The 22,451-nt window shown below is 42.1% G+C and overlaps 2 protein-coding genes across 7 annotated transcripts in view; one reads left to right on the top strand and one right to left on the bottom strand.

The window, feature by feature from the left end:
- The first annotated feature begins 6,000 nt into the window (after positions 1 to 6,000).
- Positions 6,001 to 22,451, top strand: part of BOLA3 (bolA family member 3) — a 27,423-nt gene continuing 10,972 nt past the window's right edge. For 2 of the 5 annotated variants that reach the window (XR_010917015.1, XM_067532316.1), the window contains exons 1-4: positions 6,001 to 6,128; positions 6,794 to 6,917; positions 11,498 to 11,586; positions 12,287 to 12,363. Coding sequence is in view for 4 of the 5 variants with exons in the window: in XM_067532316.1 (XP_067388417.1) it covers positions 6,084 to 6,128; positions 6,794 to 6,917; positions 11,498 to 11,586; positions 12,287 to 12,352 (324 nt within the window). In the remaining variant the exon portion in view is untranslated. Of the gene's footprint in view, positions 6,129 to 6,793; positions 6,918 to 11,497; positions 11,587 to 12,286; positions 12,553 to 14,933; positions 16,230 to 19,069; positions 20,711 to 22,451 lie in introns of those variants that run through there. The other 3 variants (XM_067532317.1, XM_067532315.1, XM_067532313.1) reach the window with 3 other exon arrangements.
- The window catches only part of MOB1A (MOB kinase activator 1A), a 20,572-nt gene continuing 15,600 nt past the window's right edge, over positions 17,480 to 22,451 (bottom strand). For both annotated transcript variants that reach the window (XM_067532312.1, XM_067532311.1), the window contains 2 exons: positions 20,826 to 20,989; positions 17,480 to 18,612 (listed from right to left, as the gene is read on the bottom strand). In XM_067532312.1, the coding sequence (XP_067388413.1) occupies positions 18,535 to 18,612; positions 20,826 to 20,989 (242 nt within the window). In that variant the 3' untranslated portion in view covers positions 17,480 to 18,534. The remainder of the gene's footprint in view (positions 18,613 to 20,825; positions 20,990 to 22,451) is intronic.

Raw genomic sequence — 22,451 nt, 5'->3', positions numbered from 1 at the left:
TTACTCAAACAGATGGTCCCACTGAAGTCAAATTACCCACAGTTTATTTTTGGCACTTTAAAGTAACATCTGCTTTCCCTAATTTTCAAGGTAAGCCTGCCAATAAGAGTCAGACGTAAACATCCAGCCCACATCAATGAAAGAAAAAGGACCCTGTAGTGCTTTTTAAAAAAAAACCCAAATGTTTGAGATTGGTATTTGCAAAGGAGCATAAGGAAGGTGAAGTGAAAATACCAACCAATGATCTCTTTAAGAGGGATCAAGGAAATGTGATCCAAAACCCGAAAGGCCAAGAGCTGGAAACCGGGGGAAACTGAATGAACAAGTGAAATCTCTGTTTTAAATATCAAGGTTCAAACTAAACTGCTAGAAGAGAAGTTGTGATTTGTATATAGAACTGGATTCCCTGACGTCCATTTTTTCTTGAGGTTAGGAAACTTACAGAATACAGAGCAACAGGATGTTTAGAAAGCAAGGGTGAAATCCTGTCCAGCTTGCAGTCAATGGGAAACCACCCATTAACATCAATGGAACCAGGATTTCACCTCATGAATTGAAGAGGGATGTTGCATCTTGTATTTATTCACCCATCAGGAAAGAGAAAAACCCAAGCAGAAAAGAAGAGGGCCAGAGAAATGCAGTGTATTGCTCTTAGCTATGCCACTAGACATAGTGAGCCAGATACTCAGTGGGTATAATTGGCATAGCTCCATTGATTCACTGTGATTTACGCCAGCTGAGGATCTGACAGTCATAGAAAAACAGGTGCGTCCCAGAAATGCATCAGAAGAGAAAACTAGAGAAACATTTGGTGAAAAGAGCAGCAGGAAGTCAAGATTCTGATGATGATCAAAGCCCAACCTTCTTAACTGAAAAATTCCTGAGAAGCACGTACAGCTGTAGTGCAGAGTAATTTCTTTCCTCATAAATGGAAATTTATCAAAAATATTTCTTGTTCACACAGTGTAGGTGGATGAACTGCAGTTCAACTTTAGGGGCCAATCCTGTGGTCCCTATTCAGAACTCCCATGATAATTAATGGGATTTCTTGCTAAGCAAAGCCTGTAAGAACGAGTGGTTATTTTGGATCATAGCAATCGGAAATGCCTATTATTAATGTATGGATTTTTTATGCCTGCAAGGATGAGATAAAGACTACAGATGAGGATCCTACATGATCCTATTTTAAATGGATAAGAACAGATTTAAATTTTTTTGTTAATGCTAGCATTAAAGTTATCTAATATACAGGTTAAGGAAAGAGTTTCTGTACATCTGGGTATAATGCTTAAATTTATCCGTAAGTACAAAGTTTGGTTTAAACGTCATAAAATACATATAGCACATAATCTGCAGTATCCCAAATTAAGGGTAATAAATTTAACAATACAGTTAATATTAGCATCTAAATATTTGGGTACCTCACTCATAAAAAGTTATACTAAGAGTACGGTAGTTTGTGGAAAGCAAATATAGCAATGAGTGTAGATTGTCCCTCAGTGATTGAGACTTTTAGGCTAGATTATCTCTTCGTAAATACAATCCACCAGAAAAGTATTTGTTATTTTCCTGGCATCGCTTTTCAATGGCACTCTGCTCATTTCTCTTGGAATTGCCAATGTCCGGTGATGTGTTCTAAATAGATATCCCTAGACCACTGATGGTGTCCGACACCATGAGTCGCCGCATCAGCCGAGCGTAGGGCTGACCAATTCCACCTCCTCGCAACACTTGCTCTTTACTGGGATCCCATGCGCCCAGGGCTCTGACAATCAGTGCTGCATGTGTTTGAACCTCATAGCCTGTAGCTCTCAAGGTGCTAGCCGGCAGGGTGTATTTCTCCTCCTTTCGACCTGGGGTGTCACGGAAGGCTGGGGTTCTGTTCTCAAAAGAAACTCTGACATCCACCATGAGGATCCTCTTCTGTTCCTCATTTGTGATGACAATGTCCTGACGCAGTTGACTGTCCATTCCAGGGATAGCAGAGTTCATGGCAACTTTCCCCCACCCGGTGGCGGGATGGCTTTGACTAAGTGATCTTGGATGGCATTGTGGCACAGCTGCATTATCCTATTTTAATCTGACACTACGCTTGATTTTAGCCAAAAGGCCAAGAGGTATCTTTCATGCAAACTGTATTCTCAAATGCTCTACAGTTAAATAATACAGTTACAAAGGTAAGACCCAATTCTACAACTCCCATTCATGGGAGAAATTCATCCCTGTTCAGGGAGCCAATGCAAGACCTATAGCCTACTTAAGTTCTCTCTTAAGGGCTTAAGTGGGACTTAAGTGGTACACAAACTTTCATGAGCCAATGTCACCCTAATGAGAGTTAAGTTTGCAGAATTGGGCCCATTAATACAAATAACAGAAGAAAAGAGGCATTAAGATGTATAGATGAGGGAGAAAAGGATATCCTCGGGGGAAATTTGAAGAAACATCCAAGGGGGAAAAAAAAAACATGGCAGTGTCATTGCCCCTTGATAAGATGTCACATTCAAAACAAATGTGTTCTAAACCTGTAATTGGAATTTGGACAGCAGCTCGCTGAAAGGGACTGTTCAGAAGAAATGCAGTAAGAACTTTGGATGAGATGCAAACAACGGAACCACAGAACTAAAGCAGCATTTACAGCAGCGATGGTGGACTATGAAAGGCAAGTAAAGCTATCTGATTAATTTGTTAATATCAAGTAGAGGGCGAATGCAGGAGGAGGTGCTGAATCAACTATTAAAATGTATAATATTAAAGTATAAGGCAAAATTGTTAAACTGGGAAGACCTTGTAAGGCCTTCCAAGCACCATAACCTCTAGAGAACGAATCTGGAGACGAGGACATACGGTTCTGGTGTAACCTTTTAAAGTTCAAGGGAAGAGAGGCTGGTCTGTTGGTTACAGCACTATATTGGGAGTCAGGAGATGTGGTCATGATGGGTGCTATTAAAAACCATAGAGAGAGAGAACCTCAGTGCCCTTCCTGGCTCTGCTAGTCCTATGCCTCTTTCCCCATCTGAGAAATAGTGCTGATAAGACAGGTATGTTAGGGAGACTACCTTCATTGCAAATAAATAGAGAACCCTGCAGGCCAAATCCTCAGCTGGGGTAAATCTGTTTAGCTGCATTTTGTTGTCATCTTCACAGTTTGGACAGAACAGTTTGTGCACTACTGGAAATAAAAACCTAACAGCTTTTATGGGCTACCTTGTACCCTGAATAGACTCATTTGAAATGACACAGCTGTGACAAAACAATAACCATACATAGATAACAGAACTAGCTCCTTAGTGTCAGTGTCAGTGTCACTGTACTATGGTGAGGGAGAAGCGTGCAGTAGGGGACTAAGGGACTGATTTGTCACTCTGTTACACTAGTGTAACTTCTTTAATTTCCACGGAGCAGGGGAGGCCGAACCCCTCTTGCAATCAGACCACATCTGTTAAATGTCTAAAGGTGGACTTAGGAGCCTAACTTTAGGCACACGTGTGAAAATTGCAGCTTAAGTCATTAATTCTCACAGTCCCATGTAGGTGGCATTAGCTCCCTTTATACAGATTGGGAAATAGACGGAGCAGTGCAGAGATTTGCCCAAGGCCTCCTCACGAGTCAGTGGCAAAGTTAGGCATAGAACCCAGGAATTCTTAGCTTCCAATGCCATATGTAGTCCAGACGGGAGGTGTTACACAGGTTTGCTTCTTGTATAAATGCAGATAGCATTTAATAATGTTCATTAAGTTCTTTTGTAATGTAAACTCAGGTAGGAGTATAGCAACAAAGAAGCAGTGAAATGACATGATACGTTACGGTGCTAATTACACACTGTACAAATTGTCTTTTCCTAAATATCATTTGGGGTGAATTAACAGGTTTGTCATATGTAAGACGCAGGAGGTAATTGTCCCACTGTACTCTGTATTTGGGAGCCCTCAGTGGGAGTTCTAGGTCCAGTTCTGGGTGCTACACTTTCTCCAATTTGTCCACAACTTTCCTAGAGTCCAGAGGAGAGCAACAAAAATGATCACAGGGTTAAAAAAAAAAAAAAAAAAACAAAACCTGACCTATGAGGAAAGGTTAAAAAATCTGGGCATGTTTAGTCTTGAGAAAAGACTTGATGGGGGGGGGACGGGGACGTGATAACAGTCTCAAAATATGTTAAGGGCTGTTATAAAGAGGGCGGTCATCAGTAGTTCTCCAAGTTCACTAAAAGTAGGACAAGAATTAATGGGCTTAATCTACCACAAGGCAGAGTTAGATTAGCTATTAGGAAAAGCTTTCTAACTCTAATGGTAGTTAAGCTCTGGAACAGGCTTCCAAGGGAAGTCGTGGATTCCCCATCATTGGAGGTTTTCAGGAACTGGTTGGAGATATCCCTCGTCAGGGATGGTCTAGGTTGATCTGGTCCTGCCTCAGTGCAGACAGACTCTTGAGGTTCCTTCCAGCCCTACATTTCTATGATTCTGTAGACAAACCCAATCAATCAAACAATTAGAAATCTCCACCTTACATCATTTGCTGTGCCTAGCTAGAACGTTAACTCATGTTTCTACTAGGCAATGATATGCTAACAGTTCTGATGCATGCATTATAAAGGATTCACTCAAATGATTGGTTTTTTTTTGTTTTGTTTGTTTTTAACTATAAACTCTTTGACCTCCTACAGTCCCTTTCTAGTCCCACAGTTTAGTCCATGTGTGAGGGATGTATAATTTTAGAACCAGTTTTATCTTGTCTGTAAGGAGCTTTGTCCCTGTAGAGAAAATAAAAGAGGGCATAGCAGCACAGTCCTCACAGGGGATGAGATATGAGGGTCTGTGATCAATTTCTCAAACTTGGGATGTAATGTTATTCCAATTATTTATCACCTTATGCGCAGAAGACATTTAGCTAGTGATTGAAAATAAAGAGCCAGAAGTAAAAGCACCGGACCAGCTTGTTAGTTCCGTTCCACCAATGTAAACCCGCAATACTAGCATTCAATTTAATAGGTCTATGTAGGTGGAGCTGAGATCAGAATCTGGCCTATTATTGCCATCAGTGTGGGCTGATTACTACATGGTTCTTGAAAGACAAACCTATTCTATCAAACAGATTCAATAATGTTTAGCCCACACATTAGCATTTTTGTTTCATCTGTAAATTTCAAAGCGCTTTAAAGATTTGTGCATTTATTTATATAGCTTGAGGCAGTGTGGTGCAGTGGACAGGCCAGCAGAATGGGAGGGCAGGGTATATGGTTTCTGTTCTTGGCGCTGCTAATGACTCTGGGTAAATCACTTAGACCCAAATTATTTGGGTTTTTTTATAGCCCCCACCAGTGTGGTTTCTAAGTCCTTTCCAGGTACAATAGAATGGCCTGATGGACTCCATGGGGTCTCCAAATAGCCCTATTTAAACGGCTTGCTTGGAATGCATCCCTCTCCTACTGGGAGCTGTTTAACCCCAGACCAGCTGTAGGTTGCAGGATGTCTTTCCTGACTACTGTTTGGAGCAAACGATCCGCCTAAATAATAAGCTCTTTGGGCTAAGGGCCCTGGCTTTGTGTGTGTGGCGTGCAGACGGAGGGTGCGATTTAAATCATTTCTAATAACAATGCCAGTGTTTGCAGGTTGACAGGCGGAGAGAGTGGTCGGAGCCCTGCATGGTGTGTCCGTCCATCCACCCAGTAGGACGCACCCCTGGGCTACCGGAGCGTGCTGTGTGCTGGGACGTGGTAGGGGCTGGAGGCTAACGAGCTGGCGCCTGTCCCAACGGCCCAAAGAACTATGTGGTCAGTTCACAGCCAGGGTTGTGTTGAGTCCCCTCTATTCCCTGCCCCTGTTTGTGGCATTGAGTCAGGGGCCCCCAGCCCTCAGGTGTGGGGTAGCAGCCACCCCACACGTGTCAGGGTGAGCCTGGGCCTGAAACCGCCCCAGGGGCCCTGTTAGTGGGGGAGGGGTAAAGCAGGAGCGAGGAGCGGGGCCGCCACGCCGCCAGGGGGCGCTGTGCCGCGCTCAGGCCCGAGCTCTCGAACTCTCCCCCTCGGCCAGCGCCGGGCGGGCGGTAACCAAGGCAGGGACAGGCCGGGCCAAGCGCCCCTCGCGGACATGGCCGCCGCCATCAGCGCCGGCATCCTGGGCCGCGGCGGCAGGGTGAGGGCGGCCTTCAGCGGCGGCGGGAGCGGGGGCCTCGGGGCCGTGGCGGGGGCGCTCGGCCGTGGCGGGCTCATGGGGGGGGCGGGGCCGTGTCAGGCTCGGGGCCGTGGCGGGCTCACGCGGGGGGGGGGGGGTCGGCTGTGGCGGGCTCACGGGGGCTCCCGGGCTCACAGAGGGGGGCGGGGGGCTCGGCCATTGCGGGCTCACGGAGGGGGCGGGGGGCTCGGCCGTGGCGGGCTCACGGGGGCTCGCGGGCTCACAGAGGGGGCGGGGGTTCGCGGGGGCTCGCGGGCTCACAGAGGGGGGCGGGGCCTTGTCAGGCTCGGGGTCGTGGCGGGCTCATGGGGGCTCGCGGGGGGCGGGGCCGTGGCAGTTCTACAGTCCGTGTATGGAGCCCGGTGCGGTGTCAGGCGCTGTCCCTGTCTCCATGCAGCTGCCGGACACGCCACCTCCTCTGGCTCCCAGACTCTCCTGGCGCTGCCCCTCTCCCCTTCGAGGGGGCTGTGGCCCTGAGGACGAATCCCGCCTTCTCACCGCACCTTGCACACCTGGGCCTCCACTCAGGATAGGGGCCTTCTCGGTGCTTCCGCAGAACGAATGACGCTCGCCAGCCGCCGGCGATGTTATTTGTAACCGTGTTGTGCCTGTCTCCTTCCCGCTAGATCCTGCTCCTGCGCCACGCACGGAGAACCTTAGCTTCGCAGACGGATGGGGAAGCCAGGATGATTCAAGTCCTCAAAGAAAAATTCCCTCGGGCTTCAGCCATCAAAGTCGTGGATATCTCAGGTGAGTATCGGGCCTGCAAAATCTCCTGTACCGTTTGCGAGGGATGCAAAGACCACTCGCAGCTGTGATGGATGTAGCTCAGCTCCCATGCTCTGGTCCAGACAATGTGTCAGCCTCCCTGATGGCTTCTGTGTAGGGACCATGAGCGTCCACGTTCAGGTCTCAGCTGGAAGGTCTGATCTGCTTTTCCTGAGCATTGAGAACAGGGATTTTTGTTTTCTGGGAACTGTATTATAAACTGCTATAAATCCTCCTCGCCCCTGTACTTATCCTCTCTCGGAAGTCTCAGTCATGGTTTTATAATATAGCCCTCGTCTACGCTGACTTCTAAGCGTGACTGTGCTAGGGATGCAAAGTTTAACATCATGTTAGTTAACTCATTTTCCACTGTAAACACACTCAGGATTGATAAGATTTGAAAAAAAACACCCTTGTTCCCACTGCTAGTAACCCAGGTAGCAAATTGTGGCTATTATTTATAGATAGTGGATAAATCAGGAGACAAAGTTGTTGCCCACAGGAGCTTGAATGTCATGGAAGAACGGTCTTGTGGTTAGAGTACAGGACTGCAGGACAGGAGATCCGAGTCCAGTTCCCAACTCTGTCACTGTCCCATTTTGTATCCTCGAGCAAGTCATGTCATTTCTGCCACCGGGTGTGCCTGCAGTGTGGCTGGGAGGTGGGTAGACTGACTCACTCTACCTCTGCTTGAACTAGCACAGTAAAAGTAGCTGCGTGGACATTGTGGCATGGTGGCAGCTCAGGCTAGTCACCTGACCTCAGACCCCCCCCAGGGGTCAGGAAGGCTTGAACCTCAGGTGGCTAGCCTGAACCACCACCCATGCTGCTTTTTTAGTGTGCTAGCTGGAGCAGAGCTAAGGCAGGGAATCATACCTCCCAGCTGCAGTGTAGACATATCTTTAGTTTCAACACTTGCAAAAGAGAGAGAATACTTCCCTACTTCACGTGGATGTTGGGAAGGCTTAATTAGCGTTTGCAGCACTCAGATCCTTAGATGAAAGGCACCGTAGAAGTGCCTTATTGGAGAAACTCCTTTGTGCTTGGGGAATCCTTGCTACAGCTCTTATGAAAACCAGCTTTGCTAAAAAGTCCACAGGTATCGGAACGGCTGCTTCGTGGAAACTAGGAGCCTCCAGTAGGATTTGCCATCCTGAATTCACCTGTCTGGTTGTAGCCCAGTACCTGATGCTTTAGGGAAAAACAAACCTCCTCACCCATCCTGTAATACACCAGGCCAGTTGTGTAGTTCTTCCTATCTGAGGAGGCAGTTTCCCTTCTGACCACCCTGAAGTGTGAGGTTTAACTACTACATACAATACAGTGGTTTAGAGCAGGTAAAAGAGGAGCACTGGGCATGTACTGAATAGCTCCTGGTGACCCCAACTGGATGTGAAACCCGAAGGTATTGTAGGCAGGGCTGGCAGCTCTGTATCTGTTGTTCAGGTTACCTGACACTTCCCATTCTAAGACCCTGTTTTCAGTTGCTTATAATTTTGCCGGACTTTTCACCATTTGGTCTGCATTTTCCATGCTGGGGTGTCTGCTTAGTCTCATTGTTTAGTTTATTTTTAATTGTTTTTGAAGTTTCAGTCAGAACAGATCAGCCGTTTCTGAGAATGAAGCTAAGCAAAAACGTTTTTGCCCTTATTAAAAAAAATCCTACTAACTTTTTTTTTTTTGAGAAGCTCTAGTGCACCCATGCTTTGGAGCAGAGACCTGAAATGTAGCAGTGGTTGGCCTTTAGGTCCGTGATGTGCCTCTTGCCATTCCCATGAAAATCTGCCCAAATTTGGCCAAATTATAAACCTTTGAAAAACGTCAGTTCGCGCACACGCAGCAGAGATTTGCGAGAGCTTGGTAGCTACGTGTTCTGACGCATGGGCATGCTCCTGCCTGGGGCTGAGCAGGACTTTCCCTGCACCTGATGCTCTGGGCTCCTGCAGCCAGGGCCAGACACTGAAATGGAGAGTAAGGAACCTGTCTCTGCTGTACTCTTGGTTCCACCCAGCATGAAGGAGGAAGCTGCTTGAATCATAGATGAGGGTTGGAAGGGACCCCTGGAGGTCATCTAGTCCAACCCCCTGCTCAAAGCAGGCCCAACCCCAACTAAATCTCCCCAGCCAGGGCTTTGTCAAGCTGCGCCTTAAAAAACTCTAAGGATGGAGAATCCACCACCTCCCTAGGTAACCCATTCCAGTGCTTCACCACCCACCTAGTGAAAAGGTTTTTCCTAATGTCCAACCTCGACCTCCCCCACTGCAACTTGAGACCGTTGCTCCTAGTTCTGCCATCTGCCACCACTGAGAACAGCCTAGCTCCATCCTCCCAGGATTCGTCCTCATTTAGTGCACAGGCTGGACATGCCCTGAGGATGAATCAGGGTTGTGTAGTGAAGGAAGCTGTTGTTTGTAGGACTCTGTCTCACAACTTGCAGAAGTTGGAAGAGGTGTAAGGAATGAGGTAGGGGATTGCAGGAACAGAAAGGAAGTCTCATGGGTAAGGTGGTTGAATGCTGCCCTGGAAAATTGGATTCTATCTGTGCCACAGAGTTCCTATGAGATGCTGTGGAAGTCACTTAAACAAAACTTTTCAGAGGTGGTCACGAATGGTGTGTTCCTTGGTGCCCTACTTGAGACCCTGTGGTCCAATTCTTCAGACGTGCTGAGCACTCGCAGCTGCAACTGAAGTCAGCGGGAGTTGTGCTTTGGACGTACACGGTGCTGTGTAATGCTAAATACTCTGAAAAGGCCAGTCGTAGGCATCTCCGTTTGAGCAGTTAAACTTAACAGATACTTTTGACCTTAATCTCTATGTGCTTCAGTTCTATTTCTGTAAAATAAAACTCCCTCATCTCTCAGGGGTGTTGTGAAAATAAATTTGTTAGTGTTTGTGTAACACTCAGATAGGGTGACCAGAAGTCCTGATTTTATAGGGACAGGCCTGATTTTCAGAGCTTTTTCTTAGATAGATGCCTATTACCCCCCCACCGATTTTTCACACTTGCTATCTGGTCACCCTACACTCAGATACTAGTGATGAGCGCTATAGAAAACCCCAGGAGGAAGTTAATAATTTTGTCATCAGAGCGGGGTTTGAATAGCGTGTGGGAAACGCGGCCTATGGCCACACACTTAATTACAAAGATAAACAAAATATTGAATAGCTGATCACAGTGAGCATTGTCTATTCTATTCTAATTAGAATGTGACCCTGTAATGAAAGACCGTATCACAATGGATATGTACAAAGAGGTGAATTCAGGTTGCAGAGAGAGTCTTAAATCTGGCAGTTCCTAATTTTTGCCCGACACCTGTTCATGACTCCCCTGCAGGTCAAGACCCCCAGGTTGAGAACCCCTAGCCCCTCATCTGGGATGTAGTCATATGTGGTGAGAGCTCTAGCCACCTACATTTCTGGGGAGAGGAAGGGGGTGCAACACCACAAAAATAAAAAGGATTCAATCACGTGAAGGAGCAGGGTTTATTCCAAGGTAGGAGCATTCATGATGGTAACGGCAATATATTGCTGAATCACGATGGATTTGGGATTTTGAATAGACTTTATTTAGTAGCTTTATTAGTGCCTCTGCTATTACAATAATTAAAAGATACTCTCAGTTTAGTTAAGGTTCACAGTCTATAATTTTTATTTATTAGTTTTTCAATGGGAAAAGTGCTTCTCTTTTAGTGCTTGCCTTCACCAACAAATCAGATGTTAAAACGTGACTTTGAGGAGTCATGCCAGCTAACGTAAAGTTAAACAGTCTTTGGAAAGGCATGATCATGTATAATATCACGTTGACTGGTGCACACTGAATACGAGAGTCCGTCTGTTTCATTTTTAACATCTTAGTAGTTACCTTCAGGAGTTGTGAGCCATTCACATGGGAAGCCTGAGTGTACCAGCACTGTACTAGTGCATGAGAGCTAGGAATGTAGGAATTGCTTCGTTAGAACAGGTAAGTGGTATGTCTAGGCTAGTATCTTGCCTTCAGCAGTGGCCAGTGCCAGATGCTTCAGAGGAAGGTGCAAGAAACCCTGCAGTAAGCATACATGGAACGATGTGCACACAGGGGAAGTTTCTTCCTAGTCCCCATCAGAGGCTGACTTACATCCTGAAACACGAGAGTTTATATCCCTTTCAAAATTCTGGGTTTATTTTTTTTATTAACTTTTCAAAATCCTTATTGTAATTTGGCATGTTCGTCTCCATAGTCTTACCAGAATTCAAAAAAGGATTAGATAAGTTTTTGTCCTCCATGATATCTTGTGGCAATGAGTTTGACAGGCTAATTGTGTGTTGTGTGACTGCATAAATAAAAGAGAAAACTGATGAGCCTGACTTAATTGTATCAACCTAAATTTAAAAAAAACAACCCTTAAATTGTCAAAGGAAGGAAGATGACAGCTTTCATAACATGCAGCATGTTAGTAATTTGGGTAAGGAAATCTGTTTAAATAACTTTTTCCTGCCAATGCCTCTGATTATACTTTAATCAATCTGTTTACTGCATCCATTTGTAATGACTAAAACACTGACAATGTCATTTTCTTTTAAAGGAGGCTGTGGAGCAATGTATGAAATTCATATAGAATCTGAAGAATTTAAAGAAAAGAGAACTGTCCTGCAACATCAAATGGTTAATCAGGTAAGTAGTGTTGTGGGAGCTGGAAGGGTTTGTTACAACAATTGGTGTATTAATTCCCCCTTTTGGAGTGGGAGAACTTTCCTACAAAAATTAAATATGTGGTGAGGGGATGGGAGGATTATTTCAAGGTATGTCCAGGACAGTTTGCCTTTACCTGGACAAAACCACTGCCACAGGTGTTTTCCTGGTTATAGCTAACAGTCTCAGGGCTTGGTACAGCAGGATGCGGAGACCCCACCACTCAATTAATTTAAATGTGAGTAGAGCAGATTTAGCTCAAGGCTGAGGCCCTTAATGCTGACCTTCCCACACCATCAATGACACAGATTTCTCAGGGTCATCCTGTGTGGGGAGAAACCACCTGAACAAGTATAGAGGAGACAGAAAAGCTAGAGACACAGACCTGTTGGATCATCTCATCCACCCCTCTCTATTGCAGGATTCTCCCCTATGGGATTGTCTCCATGCTCTTAATTTGTCCCATTCAGTTTCAAGTGAGGAAGTCTGTCTCCTCCCGCCCAATCCCAAGAAACGGACCAGGGTCCAAATGCAGTGCTTGCCTAAGGAACAACTACCATTTACCATTCTCCTAATAATGGTGGGCCACCTGCCTCCACCACTGACTTCTTCTGTTCATTGTGCTCAGTTGAATTACTTTTGTGTAGTTTTGTTCAAAGACTTGTTTAATTTCTCATTTTAGGCACTAAGTGAAGAAATTAAAGCAATGCATGGACTGCGGATATTCACATCTGTTCCAAAGCACTGAAGATGAACCAGGTAACATTGCTGCATTTTTAGAAACCTTTGCAGAGATAGGACACCTAAGACAACAAGACAAAACAGGAAGTTTGTATTTTTGGGTTATGGACTTGTTTATCTTTAAATAATGTATTTAATTGTGTTAAAATAAGGACAGTATTTCAGAGTGTATTAAAAAGATCCTAGATCATGTTTGTTTAATTTTAACATGTAGGTTGATTTCTTATCCTTTCATAAAGTACCTGATGCCAACCCCTGTAAGTCAAGGATGGAATTGGAATTCCATAGCTAGTGGAAAAGAATCACAGTGGTGCTGATTCTACAGAGATCATGGCCAAAAACGTAAAATGTACGTTTCTGCTGTCTACTTAACCAGTGTTCAGTTATAGCTGAGATGAAGTGTGGCCGTGAGGAAACGGCAGCCTCTGAAGTAATTTCTGTGTGACATTCCTGCAATTACAGATCTTAAGCAAACAGCAATGTACATTTCTATAACAAGCAAAGTCCTTTTACCCATTCCTGAAAGTGATCTAGGAGCTGAAGACTTTTTTTGGGGGAGGGGGGGAGGGTGTTGAGCGAGAGAAAGAAAGCACAATCTGCTGTTGAAGTGTTCCATTAGCTTTCAAAATAAGACACACACATTACACTACCCCACTGAACATTAACAATGGAGGTGACAACTGCAGTTTGGATAAACTCCATTTGAGAAAGAAAAGGCCATCATTGTTACAGTATAAAGAAAAAAAAAAGTAAGGCACAATGAGCAAACCCTATACAAAGCTATCTGCAGAGACTGACCATTTGTGCTCGTTATAACTGGTATAAAACTGAAGTCAGCAGGTTAAAATCCCTCATATCCCCTGCATTTTCACCTGTTTAAATCAGAAAATCATTTGAATGCCACATGCTTTATTTGATTGAATGGAAGTTACAAAAGTAGGTACAAAATATTTTTTTTTAAAAGTACAATAAACTTACCTAAAAGTAACCCCCCAAAGCCCCAGGTAAAAACTTTATTATAACTATTAATGTAAAAATACGATAAACTTTTCATATTAAATTCACTAAAGTTAATTTATGCAAATAGTTTTTTTGCCACGAACTGTTTAGTCAAGCTGACGGAAGCATGCGGGAAAATACGCAAGCCGCAGCAGCAGTATTGATTTGTAGTTACTTAAGTTTGTCCACTAATGCTCAAAGTGGCAAGAGGGCTAAATACTGTAACCAGCTTTGATTCAGAGCACTGCTTGTCTGCAATGCAAGTTAAGATGTATCAAGGTTATCTGAACAAACTTTTCTGTCTTCTTGAAACAGCCGCATGAAAGAACCCTAGTCTGTCCTGAAGAAGTGTGTATATTGATAATATATATATATAAAAAGAACTTCAGAAAGTCATCCTCTAGTGCAGGATTTCTCAAACACTGTCAATTCTTCCGTTATCAGCAGGAACAACCTACCCCTCTAAATGATTCATTTCCCCCTTGAATTCTTAAATTAACAGTGCAATTCAGGAACATCTCTAGAATCTGAACAGAGAAAACCCAATAGTTTTGTCAGGAGTTAGCTGAAGCAGATCACTGGATATTTGGTATTGAGTGGACATGAATTGAGTGGACTGAATTTCAAGTGAGAGCTACCCACTAAGCAATCCAGTCTGCCTCCTCCTGCCTGGGGTGACTGCCCTGGAAGAGGGCAGAGATTTGAGAAACGTTGTTCTAGAACAAGGAACAATTTAAAGCTAACTAGAAAAAGTTTGTTGCCTTAAAACAAATGAGGCCTTATCTACCCTTTTCACTTATCACAGCAGTGCTTCTTTATATGAAATGATAAAGGAAAAGTTTGCTTCACGTGAGTAATCTCCTATACTGAAATCTACAAATAGCAGGGAAGATCAGAACATATACATAAAGCACTAAATTAGCTAAAAAGTTACATTTGTGCAAGGCTAAGGAAAAAGCCTGCTCACTACAGGCATTTCAGATGCCAAGCAAAAACCACCAGTTTTATTCACAGTCCTATTATGAGGTTTTAAATATGAGCAACTTACATAAAAACACGTCTCAAACAGGATAAACCTAAGAACGCTGTGGTTTTAAATGAACTCAGTTTAATGTCTACAGTTTTTTTACAAAAGCTGTAATCTTGAGTTACTATCTGATCATTTTGTGTTTTGTGAAGCAAAATGATTTCAAAAAAGCTCTTGGCCGGTCTTTCCTTACAACCTGTAAAGGCCAGATTCATCAATATTCTGCACACTGTCCATTCTCATTAACTTCAGTCATTGGACCCTAGGTAAACTGAGCCTGAATGTTTTTTGAATTTGACTGATTCTAAAAAACAAGAAAAGACTGGAGGATTAAAAAAGGAACTCTTTCAAAGAAACGTGCAGTTTCACCCACGGCTGTCTAGTCGGTCTGCTATAAAAACAGTCCTGCATTTGGACAATGCATCTGCCTTGTAGTTGCCAATGGCACAACCTTTTCTGAGGTATAATTAGAATAGTCAGGAAAGTGACTATGTAAAAAAGGCACCATCTTACTCAGCATATCTACTGTGTATCTTCTTAGTCACTTCTTCTTACTTTACAGGCAACCATTAAAAGTCCTGTACATCCTAAGAGAGCCACCCCGATACAGGACAGCAAGTGGATTCTTGTTCTCCCTTCACACATCAGCAAAATCAGTTAGCTTTATTATGGGATATTGCCAGTGATATGATGCGGGAAGTTGATTTTTCAGACCCAAGAAGGAGTTTTAGATCACTGGTACTTAAGAAAAACACTCTTTTCAACTTTGTAAACTGAGTCAGCTTGAAATCACCGCCCAAGTATATATGAAACTCAATAAAATTTTACTTTTCTGTCCTCTACCCCATGTCCGCACTTCAAATAACTAGTGTACTTTTAATTACAATGTTCAGAGCAAGCAGCCTGCTGCTGTGCTTGGTCAATGCACGTGCAGTGTGATCGCAGATCAATAATAGCTAAGCGAGAACACAAGTTGTGAAAAATAGATATAACATAGCTTTGGCAATGTTATACTGCCTGGTCACTCAGGGACTCAAAGATAGGGTGACAAAAATGGCTTTGTCTTGGGACCAAGCTGTACGTGTATTTTACAGAGAGAATTCAGTGGATTGCTGGAGTTGTAACGTTTGGATTTTAGACACCTGGACTTGAAAAGAAATTCTTCTTGTAAAGCTATGCATTTTTGAAATTCCCCAGTATAGACTAGTTGTTTTGATATGTAGGATGAACAGCAGTATGGGTAAGAAAAAGCAGTATGGAAAGGAATCATCTAACACACTCATATATATGGTACCCGTAGGGACAGAGGGAGCACCAGGGGCCAGCAAAGGCAGTAGTGGCACAGGATCCATACGTATGCAGGATTTCAACCCCTTGGATCCCTAGGCAGTTACATGGAACTCTCCCTCAGGGCTCTCCTGGACTAGCAGACATGGTGCCATGACTGCCTGCACATTCAGGAGCTTCACAATCCCTGAGAGTGGAGAGAATTACAAAGCATGCAGTAGATTTATTGATGCTTTAAGCACCGTTAATTTTACACATCGTTGAACTGCAGTTCACAGGTAACAGGCTTGCTTGCAAAGAGAAAAATGGCACCAATGCAGAAAGAGCAAAGGGGTGAGGTGTAGTGGTGGGGAAATGGAGCACCATGTGATGCTGACTTTCCCCTTTGCACAGCTCCAGCCCAGCTTTTTCTGCAGTTTTGCTCCCCTGTACCGTATAGTAAGTTGGGCAGAAGAAGCGTACGTGACTAGATTATTAAAAAGAAAAACACTAGATTCCCCCTCCCCCAAATGCCAACAATAGAAAGTAAAAGCCAAATCTATCTGAAAAAAAATATTCCACTTATTATGGGTGGAATGTATCACTCATTCCAACTACGACCCCTTCATCTCTGAATTGCAAGTCTGCACTGCAAGTTAACTTGGGGCAGGTCTACACTGCCGGCAAAATTCAGCAGCAGTTGATGGGAGTTACGCAAGCTATGCAGAGTAGCCTGCGTAATTCCAGTCCATTTTGTAACTTCTGTTTAGCACACCATCTCCACTGCACTGTGCCGACGGGAAATGCGTTCCTGTCGACGCAGCACTACGCTTTTTGAGGAGGTGGTTTTATTAGATCGACTGTCGCTCAATGGAAGCAGATATATCGATCAGTGTAGACATAGCCTTGATTTACAAGAGGAACAAGACTAATGTTTAATAATGTAAATCAACACTGTACTAAAACAAAATTACCTCCAAGCTCTTGAGACTTGTGAGCCCTAAGTTTCTCTCCTGGAATGACACATGCCACAAGTAATATCAAAACTAAGACGATGAAAACACCTCAGGATCTGGCCTTTACCATGGAATGTTTTTTTGTTTTCTAAACAAAACATTGTTAATGACACTCATGATGTCTCATGGTCCAGCAAAGAAACTAGTTATCTGCAATTCAGAATTTTCACAGTCAGATGGTGCTGGTGGTATTGTCTTAATTTGTCAAAACACAGTACTAACTCTGTTACACAGTGGTGACGCTTCTTTAAAACAAAGAAGCTCAGCAGTTCACATCGGGGTACACACAGAATGTTTCACTTGCAGCTAAGTTTCCACACTTAGGCTTTTGTGCCAGTCTTAAGTTTTTCATTTTTTTTTTTTTTTTGGAGTGGGCTCTATTTTGCTTTATCTTAGTCACTTTTGAATTATTACTTCTTTATGTCCATGCAACTCACAGCTAGTCTGCTATTTTACTTAAGGCTCTGTCTAAGGCAAATTCAAAGTGCATCTAGATACAAACTTAAAACAAACTACACTAAACAAAAATCAAAGCATTCATAATGAATACACCAGTAGTTCCCCCCTATTTTCTGGTCCAAACATTTAAAAAAAAGTTTAAAAAAAAAAAAAAAAAAGATTTTGAAAGCCACACAATGAGTTTAAATGAAGTGAGTTACCTTTTTTCTTTTTTAAAAAAATCAGAGATATGTATGAATTTGAAATGGTGGACACTGAAACAAAAATCCACAAGAGCATCCAACTGAAATTTAGATTAAAAAAAAAAAAAAAAAGAGCCATAGGGCACCTATATATGTGCAATTTAAAGTAATAACCAACTGAATACTAAATTGCTTTGGTTGCTGAAGCTACATATATCAACCTATACCTATTAACAGCCTGGTTCTGAGAGAGATAAAAATGCTGTGTTAAGTGTAAATTGCAGCCGTCATAAAATTTGCAAAAATAGTTCTATTTCCTATATAGAAAACAGTGGAATATCAAAGTTCATAACGTAATGCACTTATCAGAAGTATTAAACAATTTTTATAATAGCATACAGAGCTTTAAAATGGAACTTTGTTGAGCAACTAAACATGGGATGGAATAAAACCCAAGCCGCAATATTGGCATTTACAGTTTTGCAAATGATTTGTAGCCAGATATAATATCTATAGAATTCTTACCATCCAGTGTTTTATGTAAGATCAATTACAATAGCCACATTTTTGGAAGTGTCTGAAAAATTAAGTATCATGTGGCCAAATTTTTTCACAAATGGCCTCTAAATGTTATGCCCCCAAACTTGAGCTTGAACATCAGGTAAACATCTCCATCCATGCATAGAAATTTAGGGGTTGGTGCACAAAGTTGCATGCCCAAATTGCAGGCTGGGTTGAGGCCTCTTTAAAGTACTTATCCATCCAGTTTCTAGGCCAGAAAATTAATGTTGGAATTGCTAATGCAAACTACAATGATGTAGTTCTGCATAGAATATTATGCAAAATGTTACTAATTTATATAGATTGACAAAACGTGGTTCAATTAGAAAATTATGAAATTGCGGGGATTAATGCAATCATGAACCCCAACTTTGCACTTAACAGTTCTGAGAATTCATAGCTACTTTGCTTTGAAGACACATTTTTGCCAAATTGCAAACCTTGGATTTTACATGAAATGTGACCAAGTACCTCTTTGCAATAATGAAGCCCCAGATCAGCTACTCAGATTGAAGAAGGGCAGTAACTGTGCTAGACTGGAAAGCATCTGTTTTATACCCACTAGCTGGGGTACCTGGTTTCTCCAGGTTTGTGCCACTAAAGAAATAGCTGCAGCTGGTATATGAAGCAAGAAAGAGTAACCATGTTTGAAAGCAGAAAGAATTTTTCCAGCAAAGATTTATCTGTCTTTGGATCCTAGCTTTTCAATTAGTTCCTGAAGAGGAGCCAACTCGCGCCTGTCGATCAAGTTGAACTCCTGCAAGGGGTGGGGGGGGGGAGAGAGACAAAATACGTGTCAATTTAAATAAAAATTGACACCAGAATAAGTGACGTGCAACATCCATTTAATTCAAAACTAAGGCAACAAAGAATTTCAGAAATTTACAACAAACTTCTTGACACAAGTGACTTTAAAATACTCAGTTAATTTGATAAATGCTAATTAATCCTCACAAAGCCCAGTCTTGTTGGTATTCTTTAGAGCTAGACTGAGTTCTCTCCCAATAAAACTGAAGTTCTGTGAAAACAATTTAATTGACTAAAACTTTAAATTTTTCAGAGAACATTGTTAAATAACAATTTTGATTTGAAATTAAAACAAAAAGTTGGATTTTTTTTTCCATTCAAATTTTAATTCAATTGTTTTGTTTGACGTTTACCATAGAAATAAAATTGGATTTTTTGACCAGTCTAGCATTATCCCCGTTTTACAGATTGGGAAATGAGGACAAAAGGAGATGGAGAAAATAAATAAAGACCACATGGTGAGTCTGCAGCAGAGCCCGATCTGGGACCCATATCTCCTCATGCCTTGGACTTTAACTACAAGAGCACAACTTGACTTGGCTTTGTCTTCAAGTGCCATCTCAATCGATTACCTTTTCAACTGCACTTATGCAGGCAATCCACTAGCCGTCTAATATGGGCAGCAGAAGTTTATTTGTTAAGTGCCCATTGGAAACGTTTTCTAACTTTCATATAATTCCAAGGCCAGGAGGACCATTGTGATCAGCTAGACTGACCTGCAGAACACAGGTTATAGAACCTCCACCAAATAATTTCTAGATCTTATCTTTTAGAAAAATATCTAATCCGGATTTAAAAATGGTCACTGATGGAGAATCCACCACAACCCTTGGTAAACTGTTCCACTGGTTAATTACGCTCTCAGTTAAAAATTTACATCTTATTACCAGTCTGAATTTATCCAGCTTCAACTTTCCGTCATTGGATCGTGTTATACCTTTTTCTGCCAGATGGAAGCGTCCATTATTAAATATTTGTTCCCCATGTAAGGACTAATCCACTATAATCAAGTCACCCCTTAAACTAAATAGATTGAAGCTCCTTGAGTCTATCACTATAAGCCATGTTTTCTAATCTTTTAATCATGCTTTTTATCACAGCTCTTCTCTGAACTCTCTTCAATTTATCAATATCCTTCTTGAACTGTGATACCAGAACTGGACACAGTGTTCCAGCAGTGCAGTACCAGTGCCAAATAGGGAAGTAAAAATTGGTATTCCTACTTGAGATTCCCCCGTTTATGCATCCAAGGATTGCATCAGCCCTTTTGGCTATAGCACCCCACTGGGAGCACATGTTCTGCTGATTATCCACCACAACCCCCAATCTATTTCGGTCACGGCTTCCCACGATAGAGTCCCCGACTGTTTAACAATGGCCTACATTCTTTGCTCCCAGATGCACAGGTTTACGTTTAGCCGTACCTCTCTCCCAATTTGTCCTATGCAAACTTTGTCCGTAATTATTTTGTTTTCTTCCAAGTCATTCATAAAACTCTTAAATCGCGTAGCACCAAAAAGGGATTCCTGCAGCACCCCACTACAAAAACACCCATTCGATGATAATGCCCCATTTACAATTACGTTTTAAGACCTAACAGTTAGACAGCTTTTAATGCACCTAATGTATGCCATGTTAATTTTATATCTTTCTAGTTTTGTTAATCAAAATATCAAGTCAAATGCCTTACAGAAGTCTAAGTATATTGTGTCAACACCACTGTCTTTATAAACCAAACTTGTCATCTTATCCAAAAAAAGTAGTATCAAATTAGTCTGACTGGATCTATCTTCCATAACCCCATGTTGATTGGTATTAATAATACTACCTTCATTTAATCTTTATTAATCGAGTCCCGTATCGGATGCTCCATTATCTCACCCGGGATCGATCTCAGATTGACAGGCCCAGGTGATCCAGTTTCACCGTTTTAAATATTGGCCCATTAGCTTTCGTCCAGTCTTCTGGAACTTCCCCAGTGATCCCAGACTTATTGAAAAATCAACGTTTATGGAAACATTTGTATTAGTCTTGTAGATTCTGTCATTCTGGTTTATCATATAAAACCTATGTTCTAGGTCAGATTGAACTTGAGTGTGTGCCTTTACACTTGTCAGTAAAATTAGACAAGGCAGGACCAATAGCTAATAATTTAAAACTTACCTGTACGAAGAAGATAAAGTGCTTAAAGGAGGTGTTGAGATGGGCCTCCTCCTGGAGCTGCATCACAGAGTCAAAGTGCTGGTGGTAAATATGGGCATAGACCCTAAACAGACGCTTCAATATAGTCTTTGCCACAGACATGAAGTTCTTAGGAAAAGGGACACCTGAAATGTGCAAACACACGCAATACATTTCTTAATCCAGTTTAATATATGAAAGCAGAAAGGTCAGCTACCGAATGAAAATTTTCTGCCAAAGGGCACTAGACTTAATTAGAAACAGTGACACTGTCAAGCTTCATGAAGGGAACAAAACTTATTCTATTCAGCAGTAAAAACCTAGCCAACACACTTTTAATAACAAAAATGATGTAAGACACTGAGAGATGGGGCAAATAATCATTTGTTCAGCGCATCCTTCTCTCACACCATTCCCACAAGCTCCTGAGCATCCACAGTTCTCTTTGAGGTCAACAAAAACTAGGGGAACTCGGCACCTTTATAAAACACCAGACCTTTGGTGCACATAGACATGTGCATAAGTGTCTAACTTTAAACATGCAGATAGTCAATCATGAATGTGGTTGGCTGAAGGAGGCTGGGATACCCATATGCATAAAGCACACGCTTAAACGGTTTGCCAAGCGTTGGCCATAACGGCCAAGTCTAATGATCGAACATCTGTATTCTAATTCTTTTTCTGACATGGACTTCCTCTGTGACAGCATAGGGCAAATCATTTAAATTATTCCCCAAATCTGTAAAAAAAAGCTAATTTCCTTTTGGGGAGCTTCTTAGTCCTCGATCCCACAAACATTTACGTACAAGCTTAACTGTACTACTATGAGCAGTCCCACTAAAATTAATAGGACTACTTATGTAAGTAAAGCATGTGTGTAAGCGTCTGCAGGACTAGGGGTCTAGCTATCTTTCATAAGGGTTTGTAGTCAATGGGACTTGTACTCGTTAGTCATTTAGGTGCTTTCAAAAATCCCACCCTTAGAAGCCTAATTATGGACTTTAAAATTCTGGCCAGTATCCTAAAAAGATCAACATAACGTCATTCACATATTGAAAGTATAAATAACTCTTTACCACTGAAACAATTTGGTGTTCAAGTCACAAAGATTTTATACCATCCAGAGGAATTTTCAGTAAAAATACTAATTTATTCCCTGATGCTGCAGATACTTATGCATCAGTTTAACACTAACCTTGCATAGTCCCACTGAAGTCAATGCAGCTATTCATGTTACTCAAGATACATGTTTGCAGAATCAGGGCACTAACTATCAATGTTTTGATTTTTGACCACAGTTTTGTAAAATCCAGACAAGATACCCTATCAGTAATGACATTTTAAAGTCACAGAAATTATAACGTAGTTCATCATCAACTTTAACCTAAATTTGCAATAGCAGACATTTTAAAATTAGATTTACAAAGCCTCAATCTAATTTAAATTGATGTTTTGGGATTTTTTTAAAATCTAAATAATTTAAATGTAAATCCGTATTATTTTAGTCACTCTACCCTGGCACTTACCTTCAACAAACAATCATGAATAGACAGCAAAATACGGGATCATAAGGCACTAACATTTTTATTGTTTTTAGCTACCCCCAAA

Source organism: Emydura macquarii, unplaced genomic scaffold, assembly GCF_026122565.2.
Source record: "Emydura macquarii macquarii isolate MOO-44397 ecotype Brisbane River unplaced genomic scaffold, CSIRO-AGI_Emac_v2 contig_3257, whole genome shotgun sequence".
Classification (NCBI taxonomy): domain Eukaryota; kingdom Metazoa; phylum Chordata; order Testudines; family Chelidae; genus Emydura; species Emydura macquarii.
The sequence above is the reverse complement of the archived record's forward strand: the minus strand, read 5'-3'. Positions and strand labels throughout refer to the sequence as shown.